Source organism: Sprattus sprattus (genome assembly GCF_963457725.1).
Source record: "Sprattus sprattus genome assembly, chromosome: 2".
NCBI classification, from domain to species: Eukaryota; Metazoa; Chordata; class Actinopteri; order Clupeiformes; family Clupeidae; genus Sprattus; species Sprattus sprattus.
Window position 1 is genome coordinate 43,051,977 of NC_137921.1, and position 18,176 is coordinate 43,070,152.

At 41.8% G+C, this 18,176-nt stretch overlaps 2 protein-coding genes across 2 annotated transcripts; one reads left to right on the forward strand and one right to left on the reverse strand.

The window, feature by feature from the left end:
• Positions 1-4,439: 4,439 nt before the first annotated feature.
• fam43a (family with sequence similarity 43 member A) lies at positions 4,440-6,437 on the reverse strand. The gene has a single exon (XM_080833280.1). It carries the CDS (start codon positions 6,284-6,286, stop codon positions 5,237-5,239), a length of 1,050 nt encoding a protein of 349 aa, XP_080689406.1. The 5' UTR covers positions 6,287-6,437; the 3' UTR covers positions 4,440-5,236.
• A 1,223-nt stretch (positions 6,438-7,660) lies between these two features.
• Positions 7,661-17,872, forward strand: lsg1 (large 60S subunit nuclear export GTPase 1). The gene is made up of 14 exons (XM_080832717.1): positions 7,661-7,837; positions 7,942-8,068; positions 8,150-8,270; positions 8,425-8,511; positions 8,651-8,737; positions 8,852-8,912; positions 9,006-9,182; positions 9,559-9,993; positions 10,669-10,770; positions 12,815-12,957; positions 13,739-13,863; positions 14,133-14,212; positions 16,076-16,252; positions 17,150-17,872. Exons 1-14 carry the CDS (start codon positions 7,742-7,744, stop codon positions 17,327-17,329), a joined length of 1,998 nt encoding a protein of 665 aa, XP_080688843.1. The 5' UTR covers positions 7,661-7,741; the 3' UTR covers positions 17,330-17,872.
• Positions 17,873-18,176: the final 304 nt, after the last annotated feature.

The window sequence follows — 18,176 nt, forward strand, 5'->3', positions numbered from 1 at the left end:
TAACATATAGCATTCTAAATTTTATCTACTGCCTTTTTAACACGACCATTTGTCTCTTATTATTTTGCAGGTTAAACTGTTCGTCCTGAAACAAGGTATGTTTCTTTGTAAACTTTTCCAGCATGAATTTAACACCATATTGGCGTTTTGTAGACATACAAAGCAACATAAAAATACCCCAAACCAATCATTCACTTGTGGAGTGCCTGATTGTTCACGATCTTGCAAATCACATACAGAGACAGACCACAAGGACTCTCACAGGACTTCCAGACTTTCACCATTTAATTTACCACACTATCACTTGCAGCATTGGAGGTTGTAAGGAACATGACTCAAGGAACATGACTGTCCATGACAAATAGGAAGGTATAACATCTGTCTTTGCATGTTTAATCACATTTAGAGGACATAAGCTTTCCGAAAATGTGTGGTTTGAGTGGTGTAATTAGCTTTCTCTAAATAATAGAGGCCAACATGTATAGGCTTCTCAACTGATTCACCAGGCAAATCATGTAGAACGACTACATATTGGTCTCTGTTATTTAGGGAAAGCCAGTTAAACCACTTGAATCATACGTTTTCTGAAAGTTTATGTCCCCTAGATGTGATTAAACATGTAAAGACAGTCACACCTTCCCCTACGTCATGGGCAGTCATGTTCCTATAATGCACTTCCAATGTATTGAAACACATTGATTTTCAATGTAAATCTCTTCATGGGGCTGAACTAGGTAGTGCAACCGAAAATTTTCAATGTTAATATTTAAATTCATGTTCAGCATGGTAAGACCCTGAAGCTTCTAGCCTATGTGTATATGTGAGTAAATACCATCTGGAGACTGGCTGTCCACTTCATTATTCATATGTGAATTTTCATTACTTGTTCAACCGTCACCACCACTAACCCCCCCCCCCCCCCCCCCCCCCCCCCCCTCTTTTTTTTTTTGAAGGTGCTTTGTGGGAATCAACCCAGACACTGGCTTGAGTTTAACAAATGGCGTTCTTTTGCTACATTTTATGAAATAAAAGTTGATGTTTAACTCTGAACCATGTCTCAGTCATCATTATGGATAAGCCTGAGAACTCTTGGGGATAAGCTTAGTTGAAAAGCATTTAATGAGAATCAAGACAATTTTACAGTAATTGTAGCGTTAGCATTAATTTTACAGTATTTTAGCGTGCAATTTTTTATAGGAACTTACAATAAAGTAAAGCAAAGCATTCACAGGTTGTTGCTGTACATAATAAACAGTATTATACATAATTTATTCAGTTAAAAGCTGTAAATTAACGTCAATAAATCGCAACACAACTACAACAAGGTACTGTTTTCACTTTACAGTAATGTATTGTAATTCACTAATGCTGCACATTACTGTAATTCTACAAGTATTAGCTGGCAACTTAATTGCCAGTAACTTACTGTAAATTTCACAAGAATTTTTTTTCAGTGTAGACAGCTTGGTTGTAAGTTGTTGTAAGGGAGATGAGGTGCAATATCTATTCAAACACATATTCAATGTATCTCAGCTTCTTTAAGTTCATCATATACACTTATGCAAGTTCACCCTAACTCTAACCCCACTGTACTTGTTGAGCCCGCTGTCTGACTGGGCATGAAGGTGTATTCAGCACCTTGACAAGCCAATGCTTTTGTTGCCTTTGTAACAGGAGTGTCACCTGAAAGACCAGAACGTTCCAGACCATAGGCATACATTATTCAAGGACATATTGGCTTCCATGATGTGAAAGAAACACATCACAGTCTGAAACAAATCTGCATTGATACAGACCTTGGGATGCTTCCTCATTAGTGATACTGCTGGCTAAGCATTTCTTTGTCTTTTTCTGGTTTCTTTTAAGCTTTCTGGGAAGGGGATTTGAGCTTCATTAACCTTTTCTCATTAGATTGACTAATAAAATGGATTGGTTTTATGAAGTACAGCCAGTTAAATATACACAGTCCACAGTCTATTTCCTCTGCACTCAGGAAATGTAGGCCAGGGCAGCAGCAGACAAAAACAGATTTGCTATCGATTGCTCTCTACATAAAAGGTCTGATGTTCTCTTTAAAGGAAATCCAAGGCCAACGTTCCGCTTTCCTACAAAAGGGCCTCCTGGTAGGTTTAAGCTGTGTCATCGTGCTAGCTAATTGTGTTCTTTGGTTCTAACTGCAGAAGGATTGTTGTGAAGGGCACCCACTGAAACTGGCAGTTCAGACAGAGTGCTTTGCGGGAGGCTGGCTGAGAGGATCTGGTTCAACATGGTTCGCCTGCATGTGGTGTCGTTTTTCCAAAGCTCTGCTGTGAGATGAAAGTGGAATGCGAGACTCAGCAGCGAGTGTCGGGGTGTCTATGTGCCCCGTGCCAGATGGAGTGCAGGGCATGTCTAATGAGATCCAAATAATTTGGGTCTCCAAAGTGGATCTCGCTCTCGTCTTCACGTCTGGTACTCTCAGTGATGCAGAGGCTAAGCATGACTCGCAATCTGTGCTGTTCTTCCAAGTGACCAGTGAAACAGCATGTCAGCAACAGACACTAGAGACATTAAATGCTCTTCAAGAGCACTCATCATAATCTCTCTTTCTCCCTTCTCGGGGGCTTCCCGGGAAAAGCTTGTGCTGTGTGTGTGTTTGTGTGTGTGTGTGTGTGTGTGTGGGGGGGGGGGGTTGATGCTGGGATTGATGCAAAGCCCTAGCAGTGTGGCTGGGGCTGAGACACTTGCTGCTTTGTGAGGGCACAGCCACTCTGCCCGGAATACCAATGTCCACATCAACGCTCTTGACAGGCACGGCACTGAGAATTCCCCTGAGGCTTTTCCAGTGGCCCCCGCCACCTACCCATCCAATAAATACGCTCAGTGCGGTGTGTATCAGCCTCAAGAGCTTCTTGGGACACCATGGTGGTGGCGGCGTGATATTATTGTTCCACACACACACATACACATCTAGTGTTGTGCATACTGTACCACGGGTATCAGCTCAGACAGCATGGCTGCTGGGCTGCTGAAAGCTGTAAGTGATTGTTCACATATCTCCCCCATAGTTTCTGCACAAGGCTCCATAAAAGGCCCCCTGTGAATAGTGATGTCATTAGTCACTGACTGTCAGATCATCCAAATCATCTTTTTCTGTCTGAAGAGCACATCAAGCTGAGCAGATTCACCCTGCCTGTGTTTAGGCTTTGCTTCTGTCAGAAGCTGCATTTGGTTTGTGATTTTCTAATCAGCTTCAGAGAGATATAAAAATTCATGTGAGTGCTGTTTTAAGTACGGATTAACCCTTATGGTGCCCTGGGAAGTGCTCATAATGCTGTCATAAAAATGATTGAAAGATGAATCCCTCACCAACCTCCAGGAATGTTGAATATGACACTTGTTATACCATTGAAGCTTCAGACTCCAAACAGTGATCATAAATATTTCTTGATGCTACTGTATATGTTACCACAGATGTACCAGTTTCTGTCTTTTAAGAACAAGAGTAAACAGAAAGAAATATCCACACACTGTCCAAATGATGTTCCTGTCTTATTATGGATGATAATCGGTTGGAAGAATACTCATTACACGTTACTCTTATCATGTGTCTAGCACCTGTGCACAACTTAAGTTTGTATACACGCTTTTAAATGTATTGCAGTTGACAAAGTATGTACATATTGAACCATTGCAGTAACAATCTAACCAATAATGAGTGATTAATTACATTATTTAAAAATGCAGCATGCTTTGAATAAACTATGAGAAATAACCCTGCTGAACAAATTAGTTATGTAATGCAGTTTAGAAAGGTGTTATGTGTGTTTGCACAATAAACTTGGACTATTCCCATTTCCCATACTTTGAATATACAACCCAAATCACCTTCTCGACCTTGTTGAGAGTAAATCATTAGAGTTGTGTTGAGATCAGAGAGTAGTAAAGTTATTTCCATCCCACAGTAACCATAACAAACCCGAACTCTCAATTCCCCCCACCCCCACCACAAACACACACATGTGCACTCACACACACACACACACACACGCACAAAACTGTCTACTGTGTATCAAAGTGTGATGAGCGACTCCACAGAAAAAGCATTGTGTTATAATCCCATCAGAGGGTGGTGTTGTGAAAATCACTCATATATAACCCACTTACTGCACGTAACTCACTTAATACGGTGTCACCGCCAGCATCACTGTTCACAGTGCAATATGTGAAGTGATCAATAGTAACAAACTGTCCTGCTGTGATACTCCCATGACGTATACTATCCAGGCATCCAATAATAAATGCCGTCCAATAACAATGCATGACTGCTGAAGACATATATTTCCTTGGTTTTTATTGGTAGTTTTTTTCGTTCACAGAAACAAATCATGTTTCCTTCCTTAAAAAAACGATTATATTATTTATGTGTTAACTATATGTACATCTTAATACATCAGGATTTTAGTCTTTTGCACAGCAAAGATAATGACATGTATGTTTATGAGAACATTTAGAGAACACAATATTATGTACAAAATAATGTAACTCATAAAAGTCAGTTGAATTCCACAACAGTGCAAAAAATATTTGGGAAAAAAAGAAAGAAATGGAATGTCCTGATGAGGAGAAAATAGAAGATGGTACTGGTTGAGTAGTGTTCTAAAAGGATGCATTACACCATTCAGGACAATTATTTCTTTTCTTTCAAATAGCATTTCCTCAGGGAAACAGGTTAGGTAAACAAGCTCACATAAACCCCTCTAAATCATAGACTAGCTGAGGGGATAAGCTTGGTGCATAAGCACCTTAATGCGCATCTGTGAAGTCAGGATTTTAAAGACATGGTGCAAATTCACAAATCAGAAATGAAAAGTAGTGCTATATCAGATGGATCCCTACATAAAATGCAACCTTTGTAACAGTTGTCATTTTTGTAGGCCGTCTCCATTTTGCACAACCACTGTCCATAACATCTTGACTATTATCTTACTCATACATGGACCAGGGATGCAGTGTGTGTGGTGATCAGATAGCCTCATTCACAAAACCTAAAAGTCATTGTGTTGGGTTTCTGTGGAGTCCACAATCGACAAAGCGAAATCCTAAACGAAACCCATATCCTTTCAAGTCGAATGGATGAGGAGGCACAATACTACAGGCATACATGGCTCCTTGAAACAAACAACACAGTGGCGGATGACGATGAGACCACAATGAATCAAATGTGGCAGTCCAATGTGGTTGAGAACAACTTTCCTCAGCCAATCTCTTGCATTTTCCGTTCCTCGAAACCATTGCAGACAGAGATTGGATCTTGATTGCTTTCAATTGACGACTCGCTGCCCGTGCTCTCACCCGAGAGCAAACGGGTAACCCGTAAGTCTGATTTCAGCGTCTGTAGGTCGTTTCCGATGCACATCTCTCCCAGGTCGTTGATAATCTGGGACAATTCCTGTTTGCCATTGCAATTGTCTGAGTCCAGTATATCCTCGCACTCAAAGTGCATGGCTTTCTCCTCCTCCTCCTCCCCTATCAAGTCCTCCGTAATCGACCCAAGTTTGGGTGCGCTCCTGCTGCGCTCCACGGGAGGCTTATAGTAACACTGTCCATTCAGAAGCTTTCGCAAGGGCACAAGTGGAATAGTTTGTTCCCCTATCAGCTGCTGTTGCTGATGCCTGGCATCGTCCCTTCGTTTAAGCCTTTTAAATTCAGCTAGGGCCGTTGAAGAGGTCTGGTACAAGAGCAATGCCATGGCTTTTGCCTTTTCGGGTTTGGACACCAGCACGGCGTGGCACCTCAGCATCACCGCCTTGTGTTTCATTTCGTGTCGGTATATCCATGCGAATATCTTTGGAAGCCGGGGGTCGGCAACACAGTAGGTGATTCGATGCAGTAAATACAAATGTCCAGGTCGCCTTGCCTTGTCATCTACATGCACCATCCGGATGCCCTGCGAACTGATGGTCAGTTTCATTTTGGTGCCATTCTTGCCCATTTCGCTCTTACCCCAGATCTTGCTCACGGCCACGTCCGTGCACCCTTCTCCTTTCGACTGAATGGTTGTAGCATTTCCCAAATAGAGAACTGTGTACGTTGGATCCTCGCTTGTTATCTTCACCTTTTTCCTTTTCGACTTAAACATGCTTCCGACCCTGTTCAGTGCGCTCTCCGGGCAGGACTTCGCGAAGGAGGTCAGCGCAGAGTAGTTCAAACTCACTGCATACCCCTTCTGTTTCGATTGTTTATCTTCCTCTATCAGATCGAACTTGTTTTTCTTCCACGGCAGCATTATCTGATCGTTTTGCATGCAAAGCTATATAAGCTACAAGTAATGTATTACTTCTAAATGTTGAGGTTAAAGAATCTTCTGTCATTTAAAAGTTACGAGAATTCAAGTAACTCCACTGATGCGATGAGTCAAAATCACTTTCTTACGAGGCTCCCCTACCTTCCAGTTTTCATCCCCATGATTTGACCGCGCAAGAACCAAAGTGATTGTACAACGTTGGAGGATGTCAGCCACTAATATGTACTGGACTGAACCATTTCGCTTTCATAAAGGGGAACACAATACGCATGGTACGCCTGGAATGCACCACTTGGTGAAGGTCCAGTCAGATTGTCGGCACATTTACAATTTGCATGTGGACATATTTGAACACATGCCAGAGGTATTTTCAAACATTATTGTATAAGGGCCACTTTTTGAAGCGTTGTAATTCTATTACAGACAATTCATTTTCGGTTGCGTATCACGGCTTTGTGAGTTTTGTTGAACTGGCCAATTCTAAATACATTTGTGGATAAACAGAAATAGCGATTGTATAGTCTACTAGTCAACATAGCCTAATACACCCAAAATAGACGTCTACAAATTCAGTAAAAACCTCTTTGCCTAGGCGGTTGCTTAATTTGATCAATCATGGCTCCAAAGCACCACAAGTAAATATGTACAAGGATGTAAACAACTTTTACTATGAGAAAGAGTTTTTTATATTGTTGGAATGTTGGTAATTTTCCAAATGTAGGCTATACCTTCGATCATCCGGGAATTTAAAAACGGTTTAATGTTGCCACTTAGCGAGTAAAATAGGAACAGCTTGCGTCCAAGGTTCATGACTGGATTTAGTCCTCCAATAGAATTTACATTCCTGATTCGTGATGATGATTAAAACAGTATTAAATATTCTTTGAAAGAGGGTTAAATGTATAGTTTTGCACCAAGAATCAATAATAAAAACCTAGTGTGTCAAAATTGTTATTTCGACTGAAATTCTACTGTATTATTCATAGTTGAATTGAGTATCATATTCTTTTTTTCTTTGACTAGTTAATATTTATTGTTGTCTTTATAAAACAACCAATAAAAAGAACATTTGTTGGTGATAGATGCATTTATTTACTAGGAATGAATTATGTAGAGCTTGTGTTTTCGAGGGACATTTTCAATGTAGAACCGTAGCTTGGCGGAATATACCATTTAAACTGCTTCTATCACCACTTTATTTAGGACTGTGCATGCTTTAGAACTCTATAACTTTATACAAATATATATAAACAACAATTTATTACAAGTTTAAAGTCTTCAAAATATATTCTTTGTATGTATTTTAATGTATTTGAAAAAAGAGTCATGTGATGGTTTATTCTGTTTTGACGCCACTTCCTTCCCTCGCCATAATCAACACATGGGTGAAATCTCATGCCTGATATTTCGATAATACTTTTCGGTTTATTTTCATGTACTGAAGGTTAAATCGCTATGGGGAAGAAGAAGGCAGGAGGTGCTGGACTGGGAAAAGCCTTAATAAAAGAGAGATTGCAAGCTGGCCGCGGATACAGAAGGAATGATACTTGGGTATGTCAACACCGACACTTCTGTTAGCTACATGCCCTTAACGTTACTTTTGATGTTTTGACCTCATCATGGAAAACGCATGGTTTTTCCCCTCAAATGTATAGCTCCACACCACTGAGCTTAACGATGGCTATGACTGGGGTCGCCTGAACCTACAGTCCGTGACGGAGCAGAGTTCTCTTGATGATTTTCTGGCTACTGCTGAATTAGCAGGGACAGAATTTGTGGCAGGTAGGGGAAACTACTAAATTGACTACATTTCTCTAGCGAGTCTGTGACATGTGTTGATATTGTGCATTTTGCTTATTTCAGAGAAGCTTAACATCAAGTTCGTTCCAGCCGAGGCAAGGGCTGCCCTTTTAACTCCCGAGGAAGCAAGACGAATTAAGAAACTACATGAAGAAAATAAACAATTGCTACGCATTCCTCGCAGGTAACTGTCTTGCACGTGGACAGAATGAACGTGACCTGAGGTCCGAGTGTTAACAGCTAGGGACTCTAGTTCTCCTTATAGGCCTACCTGTTAGTAATTTATGTTCTTCGATAGAGTTCGCATTGCTTGACATTTGTATATGTGTTTGTATCAGGCCAGAGTGGGATGAAAACACGAGCCCAGAGGTTTTGCAACAATCTGAACGAGACAGTTTTTTGCGGTGGAGGCGAGAACTGGCATCGTGAGTATGATATCCACAGTAATGTTTCCGCCTGCACGGAAGGTTTTTCCTGTGACATACAGTAATTGAGTCCTGTCACCGGATGTTCTATGAACTTTGGTTAGTAGAATTCTATGCTTTGTTTCGTGTGTTTTGATAGGCTTGAGGAGGAGCAGAAGTTGATTCTCACGCCGTTCGAGAGGAATCTGGATTTCTGGAGGCAGCTGTGGAGAGTCATAGAGAGGAGGTTGGCTAACCTCACTTGATTCTGAACCATAGCAAACTGTGACGATTATAATTGTAAACTACTGTATTTGACTTAGTAAAGTTGTATTGTGAAAGCATAATGTTTCCTTTTTAGTGATGTCGTGGTTCAGATTGTGGATGCCAGGAACCCTTTGCTGTTTCGTTGCCCAGATCTGGTGAGTGGTCAGCCTGTTTTGTATTTCATGGGAACATGCAAATACTGCAGTCTTTTAGATAGTCATGTTTCTGTGCGTTTGTGTGTTGTACAGGAGAGATATGTGAAAGAGGTATCGAAGCACAAGGTGAACATGCTGCTGTTAAACAAAGCAGACTTGTTGACGCGTGAGCAGCGTCGTGTCTGGGCCCGGCACTTCGAGAAGGAGGGTGTCAGAGCGGTGTTCTGGTCTGCCATCGCAGAGGGACTAAGGCTGGAGGCGGAAGAGAAGGTAATGAGGTTTTTGGAAAACATGTTCCTTAAATGTCTGTGAGGGTTTGATGTCTGTTTACAAAGCCACACAATCTAGCAATCACTGGAAACATTCTTATATTGTCTAGGTCTAGGAGAGAGTCATTGCGAATTAGTCCTACTGTTTCAGAAAGGGAAATGGAAAAACAGTGAAAGTTTTGGAACTTCCTCTGTATATACAATATTCATTTTACCTAGGTAGTAATAACAGTACGTGATAAAAGTATTGTTAAGTTGACCGTAATAATGCTTATAATCTTAGCAATGTTTCAAAGTGTTGCAGTGTGGAAGAGCTGGCTTAATTACAAAACCCTGGTCAAATTGTCATCTTTGCATTTTGGGGGGGTTTATTACAGGGTGAACCGTTGGAGGAAGATGAGGATATGACCGCTTCAGAAGACGAAGAGGAGGAAGAAGAGCCACACTTGCCAGTGGGTCACTTTGGCCAAAAAAGAAAGGAGAGAGAAGGGCAGAAGGATGAGGAGGAGAGAGAAGGGCAGAAGGATGAGGAGGAGAGAGAAGGGCAGAAGGATGAGGAGGAGAGTGGGGTATCTGACTCAGATCAACAAAGTGGCCCGCTGTCAGAGGACTGTACAGAAGAAGAAGACTGGCACACCTGCTCTGAGGAAGAGGAAGATGACGACAAGCAGAGCGCAAAAAACAGACCACCACAGAGTGACCTCAAGCTCCGCAACTCCAGCCGCCTGCTGCACAAAGATGAGCTGCTGAACATGTTTAAGTCTGCTCATTCTGGTCCCACATATAAAGAAGGTCAGGTCACAGTGGGATTGGTAAGTCTAACCCTCAATTACTGGCTATATTCATAAATTCTTTAGACAGTCACAGTTAATATTACACACATTAACATTCATTTAATTATTAAAACTTGTTTTACCCCTTTAAATTATTATACCTGTTTTATTCAAACATTCTGCTTTGTCACCATTGTACAAACATGACCATGCAAATAATGCCATTTAGTAAGCGTGAGCGTAATCACTTATTAGTGTGCTGTTGTGCTGTTGTGCTGTTGTGCTGTTGTGGAAGTGGGACTGTGGTTCAGGCCTTGGTTCTCTTCCTCTTTCAGCTGTAGCAGAGTAACAGAAGGTGTAAATGAGTAGTGATGAGACTCAGTCCTGTGGGTGTTTTCTTTTTCATTCATCTGACGGTTAAATACAAGGGCCCTAGTGGCAGTCATTCCCTGCTATAAGGGAACGCTATCAAAATATAGGTGCATGTGAACGCCTGAATGTCTTCAGCCCAAAGTATCATGTTAAGGATGGGTTTGTTTACAGGTGCATACTTACAGCTCCACACTTGCATGACTGTGAAACCCGTTTCAGTCTGTGTATAGGGCCTACTTACCAGTAAAGGCTAGACACTTGTGGGTGAAAGGTTCCCTGTATAACTAAAGAAGGGCACATTTGGCACATTTCTGACCTTTTAAAACTCGATGCTTTTCACAGGTCGGTTATCCTAATGTGGGTAAAAGTTCCACCATCAACACCATTCTTAGAAATAAGAAAGTCTCAGTCTCTGCGGTACCTGGGCACACCAAACACTTCCAGGTAAGCGCACTCATATTTATTCATGGCTCCTTCTGGGAATAATTATTTGAAAATGTGAAATGTGTCCAGCCCCTGTTTTTCAGACTGTTAACTTTGGAACTATGGAATTTATGACTAATTTAAGTTATTGGATAAGTGTAAATGTCTTGATAATTGACCATAAAGGTTTTTAACCAAAGTAAAAATCTCTCTGCATGATGTGATGAATCTTGTCATCAGGGGATGACCTGGCACATTTTACAGAATTTAATCTGAATGCCTTTACAGCACACTCGGAAGCACATCCTTTTTTGTGAAATAGTGTGCATGGGCTGCAGTTTCTGCCAGCCATTTTCACAGTCAAAATAGGGCCCTTATGGTGTTATCCTTTTTATTTCGCCTCGACTTCATGCAGTTTGTCAGGCTAATATCTGGGCTTGACTCGAAGTGCATGTGGGTTAGTGCAAACACTGAAAGTGAAGGCTATTTATATGACTTTGATTCTCTTTGTTCACTTATTTCTGGGAATTGCAGTGTTTTCTGTGCCATTCAGGGAATTCTTTGTGATATTGATGTGTAGTAAGTGATGAGAAGGCACACTGTTCCTATTTTGTCTGCCTTGGTTGATATCAACATTATAAGATGTTATTAATAGAGCCAAAGTTATCAGCAGTGAATAAAGTCATTTTTTTTATTTTTTATTTTAGTGGAGTGTCCCATATTTGACAGTTTTTAGGAACCCATATACAGCCGCGGAAAAAATTAAGAGACCACTTCAAAATTATCAGTTTCTCTGGTTTTACTATTTATTGGTATGTGTTAAAGTAAAATGTACATTTTAGTTTTATTCTATAACCTACTGGCAACATTCCTACCAAATTTCAAATACAAATATTGTCATTTAGATAATTTATTTGCAGAAAAATGACAATTGGTCAAAATAGCAAAAAAGATGCAGCGTCTTCAGATCTCGAATAATGCAAAGAAAACAAGCTCATATTCATTTTTAAACTACACAATACTAATGCTTTAACTTAGGAAGAGTTCAGAAATCAATATTTGGTGGAATAACCTTGATTTAAAATCACAACTTTCATGTGTCTTGGCATGCTCTCCACCAGTCTTTCACATTGCCGTTGGGTGACTTTATGCTACTCCTGGCGCAAGAATTCAAGCAGCTCGGCTTCTTTTCATGGCTTGTGACCATCTATCTTCCTCTTGATCACATTTCAGAGTTTTTTTTATGGGATTCAGGTCTCGAAATTGGGCTGGCCATGACAGGGTCCTGATCTGGTGATACTCCATCCACACCTTTACTGGCCTGGCTGTGTGGCATGGAGCATTGCCCTGCTGGAAAAAACACTTCTCAGAGTTGGGGAACATTGTCAGAGCAAAAGGAAGCAAGTTTTTCTTCCGGGACAACGTTGTACTTTGCCTGGCTGGTTTGTAAAAGACCATAAGGATTGAACCAAAGCGGACTGGAGGGTCTCCTAGTTCGTCTTCTCTGATGAGTCCAATTTTCAGCTTTGCCCAACACATGGTCGTCTGATGGTTAGACGGAGACCTGGAGAGGCCTACAAGCCACAGAGTCTTGCACCTACTGTGAAATTGGACTCATCAGAGAAGACGAACTAGGAGACCCTCCAGTCGGCTTTGGTTCAATCCTTATGGTCTTTTACAAACCTCAGCCAGGCAAAGTACAACGTTGTCCCGGAAGAAAAACTTGCTTCCTTTTGCTCTGACAATGTTCCCCAACTCTGAGAAGTGTTTTTTCCAGCAGGGCAATGCTCCATGTCATTTTTCTGCAAATAAATGATCTAAATGACAATATTTGTTTTTGAAATTTGGTAGGAATGTTGCCAGTAGGTTATAGAATAAAACTAAAATGTACATTTTACTTTAACACATACCAATAAATAGTAAAACCAGAGAAACTGATAATTTTGAAGTGGTCTCTTAATTTTTTCCGCGGCTGTATATTATCTTCACCCTAACTGATTTATGAAAGCTTCAGAAGCGTGAATGTGAGAGCCCACAGTTGACGCATTTTGTCCTTGTTTTCCAGACTCTGTATGTGGAGGCAGACCTGTGCCTGTGTGACTGCCCCGGCCTGGTCATGCCCTCGTTCGTCTCAACCAAGGCGGAGATGATCTGTAATGGCATCCTCCCCATCGATCAGCTGCGGGATCACGTCCCCGCCAGCTCCTTAATATCCTTTCCACCGCTCAATGACTAAGCTCATCTCAGAGCTGAGAGATGTTGGCCATATACTCGAGGCCTGTGCAGAGTAGTCACGTAAAGTTATTACTTTGAACATCATTGTGCTAATGTGGGCAGTATATGTATCTGTCTAACAGTGTTGCATTGGTGTTGAATAGATAGTGTAGAAATATAGATTTCCAGGGCAAGGATGGGTCAAGTTTGCAGGGAAAGTTTGAGGACTTGCTTTGTAGATGTTTTGGTAAGGGTCACACAGGCATATACATGCTCCAGACACATGTTGCCCAGCTTTAAAAGGTTTACTATATGGCCTTCAGGAGTGTGCCTGAAGCTGAATACATTTTTCGTAAACGCACAGATAATGACTTTAAAAACAATAATGCTTTAGAAAATGCTTACGACTTAATCTAGGCTATCATCTTCCCAAGTGTTCTATGAAGCCTACATTGTTACCATGTTGTCAAATAAAACAGAACAGAAGCTAGTCGAACTGCCTAGGTACACCATTTGAGCCTTAAACTCACATATTGCCTCAGCACAGTGACCGAATCCAATCAAATACAACACTAAAATGTACAGTTTATTTACCTTCATATTACTGTCATATGTTAAGTCTCCATTTCTATACTGAATACAGATACAGATGTATGTTATTATCAGACAGATACAGATAGTAGCCCTTCTGCACACCCCTAATGGCCTCTATGTTGGATCTACATAGCAAACGATCACTCAAGGTTTTTGCAGTGGAAAGTCCTTAACAGGCTCAAGTGTGTCAGACTATTCCTCGGGCAGTGTTGGAGGGCACCTATGGCATCAACATCATTCGTCCCCGAGAGGACGAGGACCCTGACCGCCCCCCCACATCCGAGGAGATGCTCTCAGCTTATGGATGTGAGTTCTATGGTCATCCATGGGCACTTTCACCTCAGACAGTAATGTGCAAATACTGTATGACAAAAAGCTACTAAATTAAAATAAGTTAAAATAAGGAAATTGCAGTTGAAGTTTACATATTTACATTGATTTTGCCAGAGCAGGGGTTCACAGTCTGACGTTCACTGAGTCACATGTTAACAAACTAGCAGATCCAGAGCCTTCATTCATTTGTGCTGTGATGGATGTTTCTAATTCGTGCTGTGGTGGATATGTGCCCTATACAGACATGAGAGGCTTCATGACCACCCATGGCATGCCTGACCAGCCACGTTCAGCCCGCTACATCCTTAAGGACTATGTCAGTGTAAGTTTCCTTCCTGTTCTCCCGCACATGTGTGGTAGGTACAGAACCTTGCATACTCAACACAGACCCTTACATGTCACAGACCCTTGCATACTCGTCACAGACCCTGACTCGTCACAGAACCTTGTACACTCAACACAGAACCCTTGCATACTCGTCACAGACCCTTGCATACTCAACAAAGACTGTTGCATACTCAACACAGAGTCTTGCATACTCAACTCAGACCCTTACTCAACACAGACCCTTGCACACTCGTCACAGACCCTAGCATACTCGTCACAGACCCTTACTCGTCACAAACCCTTGCATACTCAACACAGACCCTTGCATACTCAATACAGACTCTGACTCGTCATAGAACCTTCCATATTCAACACAGACCCTTGCATACTCGTCACAGACCCTTGCATACTCAACACAGAGTCTTGCATACTCAACTCAGACCCTTACTCAACACAGACCCTAGCATACTCGTCACAGACCCTTACTCGTCACAAACCCTTGCATACTCAACTCAGACCCTTACTCAACACAGACCCTTGCATACTCGTCACAGACCCTTGCATACTCGTCACAGACCATTGCATACTCAACACAGACCCTTGCATACTCGTCACAGACCCTTGCATACTCGTCACAGACCCTTGCATACTCGTCACAGACCCTTGCATACTCGTCACAGACCCTTGCATACTCGTCACAGACCCTTGCATACTCGTCACAGACCCTTGCATACTCGTCACAGACCCTTGCATACTCGTCACAGACCCTTGCATACTCGTCACAGACCCTTGCATACTCGTCACAGACCCTTGCATACTCGTCACAGACCCTTGCATACTCGTCACAGACCCTTGCATACTCGTCACAGACCCTTGCATACTCGTCACAGACCCTTGCATACTCGTCACAGACCCTTGCATACTCGTCACAGACCCTTGCATACTCGTCACAGACCCTTGCATACTCGTCACAGACCCTTGCATACTCGTCACAGACCCTTGCATACTCGTCACAGACCCTTGCATACTCGTCACAGACCCTTGCATACTCGTCACAGACCCTTGCATACTCGTCACAGACCCTTGCATACTCGTCACAGACCCTTGCATACTCGTCACAGACCCTTGCATACTCGTCACAGACCCTTGCATACTCGTCACAGACCCTTGCATACTCGTCACAGACCCTTGCATACTCAACACAGACCCTTGTATACTCAACACAGACCCTTGCATGCTTAACTCAGTCAACACAGTCCCTCACTCGTCACAGACCCTTGCATACTTGTCACTGACCCTTGCATACGCAACACAGACCCTTGCATACTCAACACAGACCCTTGTATACTCAACACAGACCCTTGCATGCTTAACTCAGTCAACACAGTCCCTCACTCGTCACAGACCCTTGCATACTTGTCACTGACCCTTGCATACGCAACACAGACCCTTGCATGCTCAACTCAGTCCCTCACTCGTCACAGACCCTTGCATGCTCAACTCAGACCCTTACTCAACACAGATCCTTGCATACTCGTCACAGACCCTTGCATACTCGTCACAGACCCTTGCATGCTCAACACAGACCCTTACTCAACACAGACCCTTGCATACTCAACACAGACCCATACTCAACACATGCCAGCCAATCTGAGGCAAATGGAGCTTTTCACCTAACAGTTTAGAGTTAGACTTTAGACGATATGAATATGTAGGCTAGCAGCATGTTAGGCTATGAATGAGGTAGAGGTGTTCATAACATCTTCCTCCTTTTGTTAGCTCTCATACTTTACTCTGGCAGTCTGTTAATAGAAATTGGACTTTTTTTTTCTGTCTGTCTTTTATTTCACATCACCAGGGAAAGCTCCTGTACTGTCACCCTCCCCCTTACATCCGCCCCAAGGACTTCCAGCCCCAGCACAGAAAGTTTGAGGAGAAGCCTCTGGAACCAGACCAGGCCTCCGGCAGCACAGGAAACAAACGGTCCAGAGTGACAAGGATAGAGAACACTGTGGACAAACACTTCTTCCATCAGGTATGGCCAGGTTCTGAATTTCACTGAACTCCTGCAGTGTGCATTAATGTTGGTGAGGACAAAGAATGTAAAAAAATTAGGGCTGTCAATAGATTAAAAAAAATAACTAATTAATCTCACATTTTGAAATTCATTAATCTAGATTAATCGCAATTAAATTATTAGTGTTTGACCCTGAAAACCGGCAAAAACGCTATAGTTTACATATGCACGGCGAATTTTAAATAAAGACTGCCGCCGCCAGTATATTTGAATCCAGCGATATACATGTAATGCTTAATGCTCTGGTTTCTCTCATGTAAGTTAAAATTTCTTAAATCTGGGCTCTTTTTAAAGGTAATTTGATGGTGCATGGAGCCAGCTAGGTGTCAGTTTTGCTGTGTTAAATCTTGATTCTTAAAAATGAGTATATATTCATACAGTGTAGGCTCTGAACACAAAATCAACATCTCCATGGATAGTGGTGCAGGAAAATACAAAGTGTTGATTGTACAATCGGGAGTTAGCTGTTGCGGCGCTATCTGTATTATGGTGATTAATTCCGCACACCGGAAGTAAACAAAGTTGCGTTAACGGCGTTAAAATATCTTAACGCGTTAATCGCGGTCACATTAATCTCATAGATTAACGCGTTAACGCTGACAGCCCTAAAAAAATATATATATATATTTTGATGGTGTCAGACGGTGTTAACATTCAGCCACCAGATGGCCTCAGTCACTTAGGTCAAATAACAAAACATAGAGGTGTGATTCATGAATTTTTAACACTGGTCTGAAGAACTGATGCAGATTTGCTTTAAATGGTGCCAAGAGGGTATTTTATGTTATGCCATGAAAGTTTTTTTGGTTTCAAGTCAGGCAACCGGGATGATGTAACTCCTTGTTGTTTTTCCAGGAGAACGTGCGAGCGCTGACCAAGGGGGTGCAGATGGTGATGGGCTATAAGCCTGGTAGCGGGCCCCAGGGCCTGGGCACCTCCGGGGCGGAGCAGCAGGTGGGGAAGCCCTGGAAGAAACACGGGAACAGGAACAAGAAAGAGAAAATCCGCAGACTCACCAAACACCTGGACGCATAACTGAACTGTAACAATGAGTGTTTTTATCTGCGCTCAGATTTTATATGAGCTCGGATGCCCCCAACCCCCCGATCCTCGGCTTTGATTTGATTAAACCTGATCGTGGTGTTTGCCATAACACAAATGCAGGATAGTGTTTAAGTCAACTTGGGGTGTGTAATCTTTCAAATACTCTTTAAGAGTACGGACATTCCACCATGACCGAGTTTTCAGTTCTGTTAATCTCCTGAATCCATTGGATTGAACAGATGAAAAGGCTTGAATTTTTCAAGTCTCTCAAATGCGTTAATCTGACAACAGACAACCCCGAAGAAATGTCGGTCCTAAGGGAATTCTTTACAATATATCCCATCCTTTTGTAATAGTTATATATGTCTCCTTCTAAGTATATCTAAAACTTGATTAAATGCAGAATAAAGCATACAAATCTGGTGTTGATGGACAGTATTTTTTTGTCAATTTTGTGAAAAATAATGTCAACATAACTTAAACATAAACTTAGTGATGTTCCATTCTATAGTTCAGGAGAGTAAATATGATGTATTCAACAGCTGTGAAAGAGATTACTACCTTTACATAGTTTTTTAATTATGTACCACTTGGTGCAAATAAATAGGGTTGGGCGTCCGTAAATACATGAGTTATGTTGTGCCTTTGATGAAGTAGGTATACTGTGTGTTTCTGCTCAAGCTGTCGAGAGATAATGTGCTTGTTTGAAATTAATTGCAACATCTTCAGAGGGGATGGTTTGCTAATGAATTGTCAATCTTTTCATACCTACTAATGTGTAGTACAGCAAAGATAACTGATGTGATGTTCACATGAAACATGGAATCATAAATAACAC

Bases quoted from the DNA above. Each gene is read 5' to 3' on its own strand.
- fam43a (XM_080833280.1), bottom strand. From the start codon at position 6,286: ATGCAAAACGATCAGATAATGCTGCCGTGGAAGAAAAACAAGTTCGAT.
- lsg1 (XM_080832717.1), top strand. From the start codon at position 7,742: ATGGGGAAGAAGAAGGCAGGAGGTGCTGGACTGGGAAAAGCCTTAATA. The intron at 12,958-13,738 runs AATATCCTTTCC...TTAACAGGCTCA, and splicing joins CACGTCCCCGCCAGCTCCTT to AGTGTGTCAGACTATTCCTC. The intron at 13,864-14,132 runs GTGAGTTCTATG...TGCCCTATACAG, and splicing joins GATGCTCTCAGCTTATGGAT to ACATGAGAGGCTTCATGACC.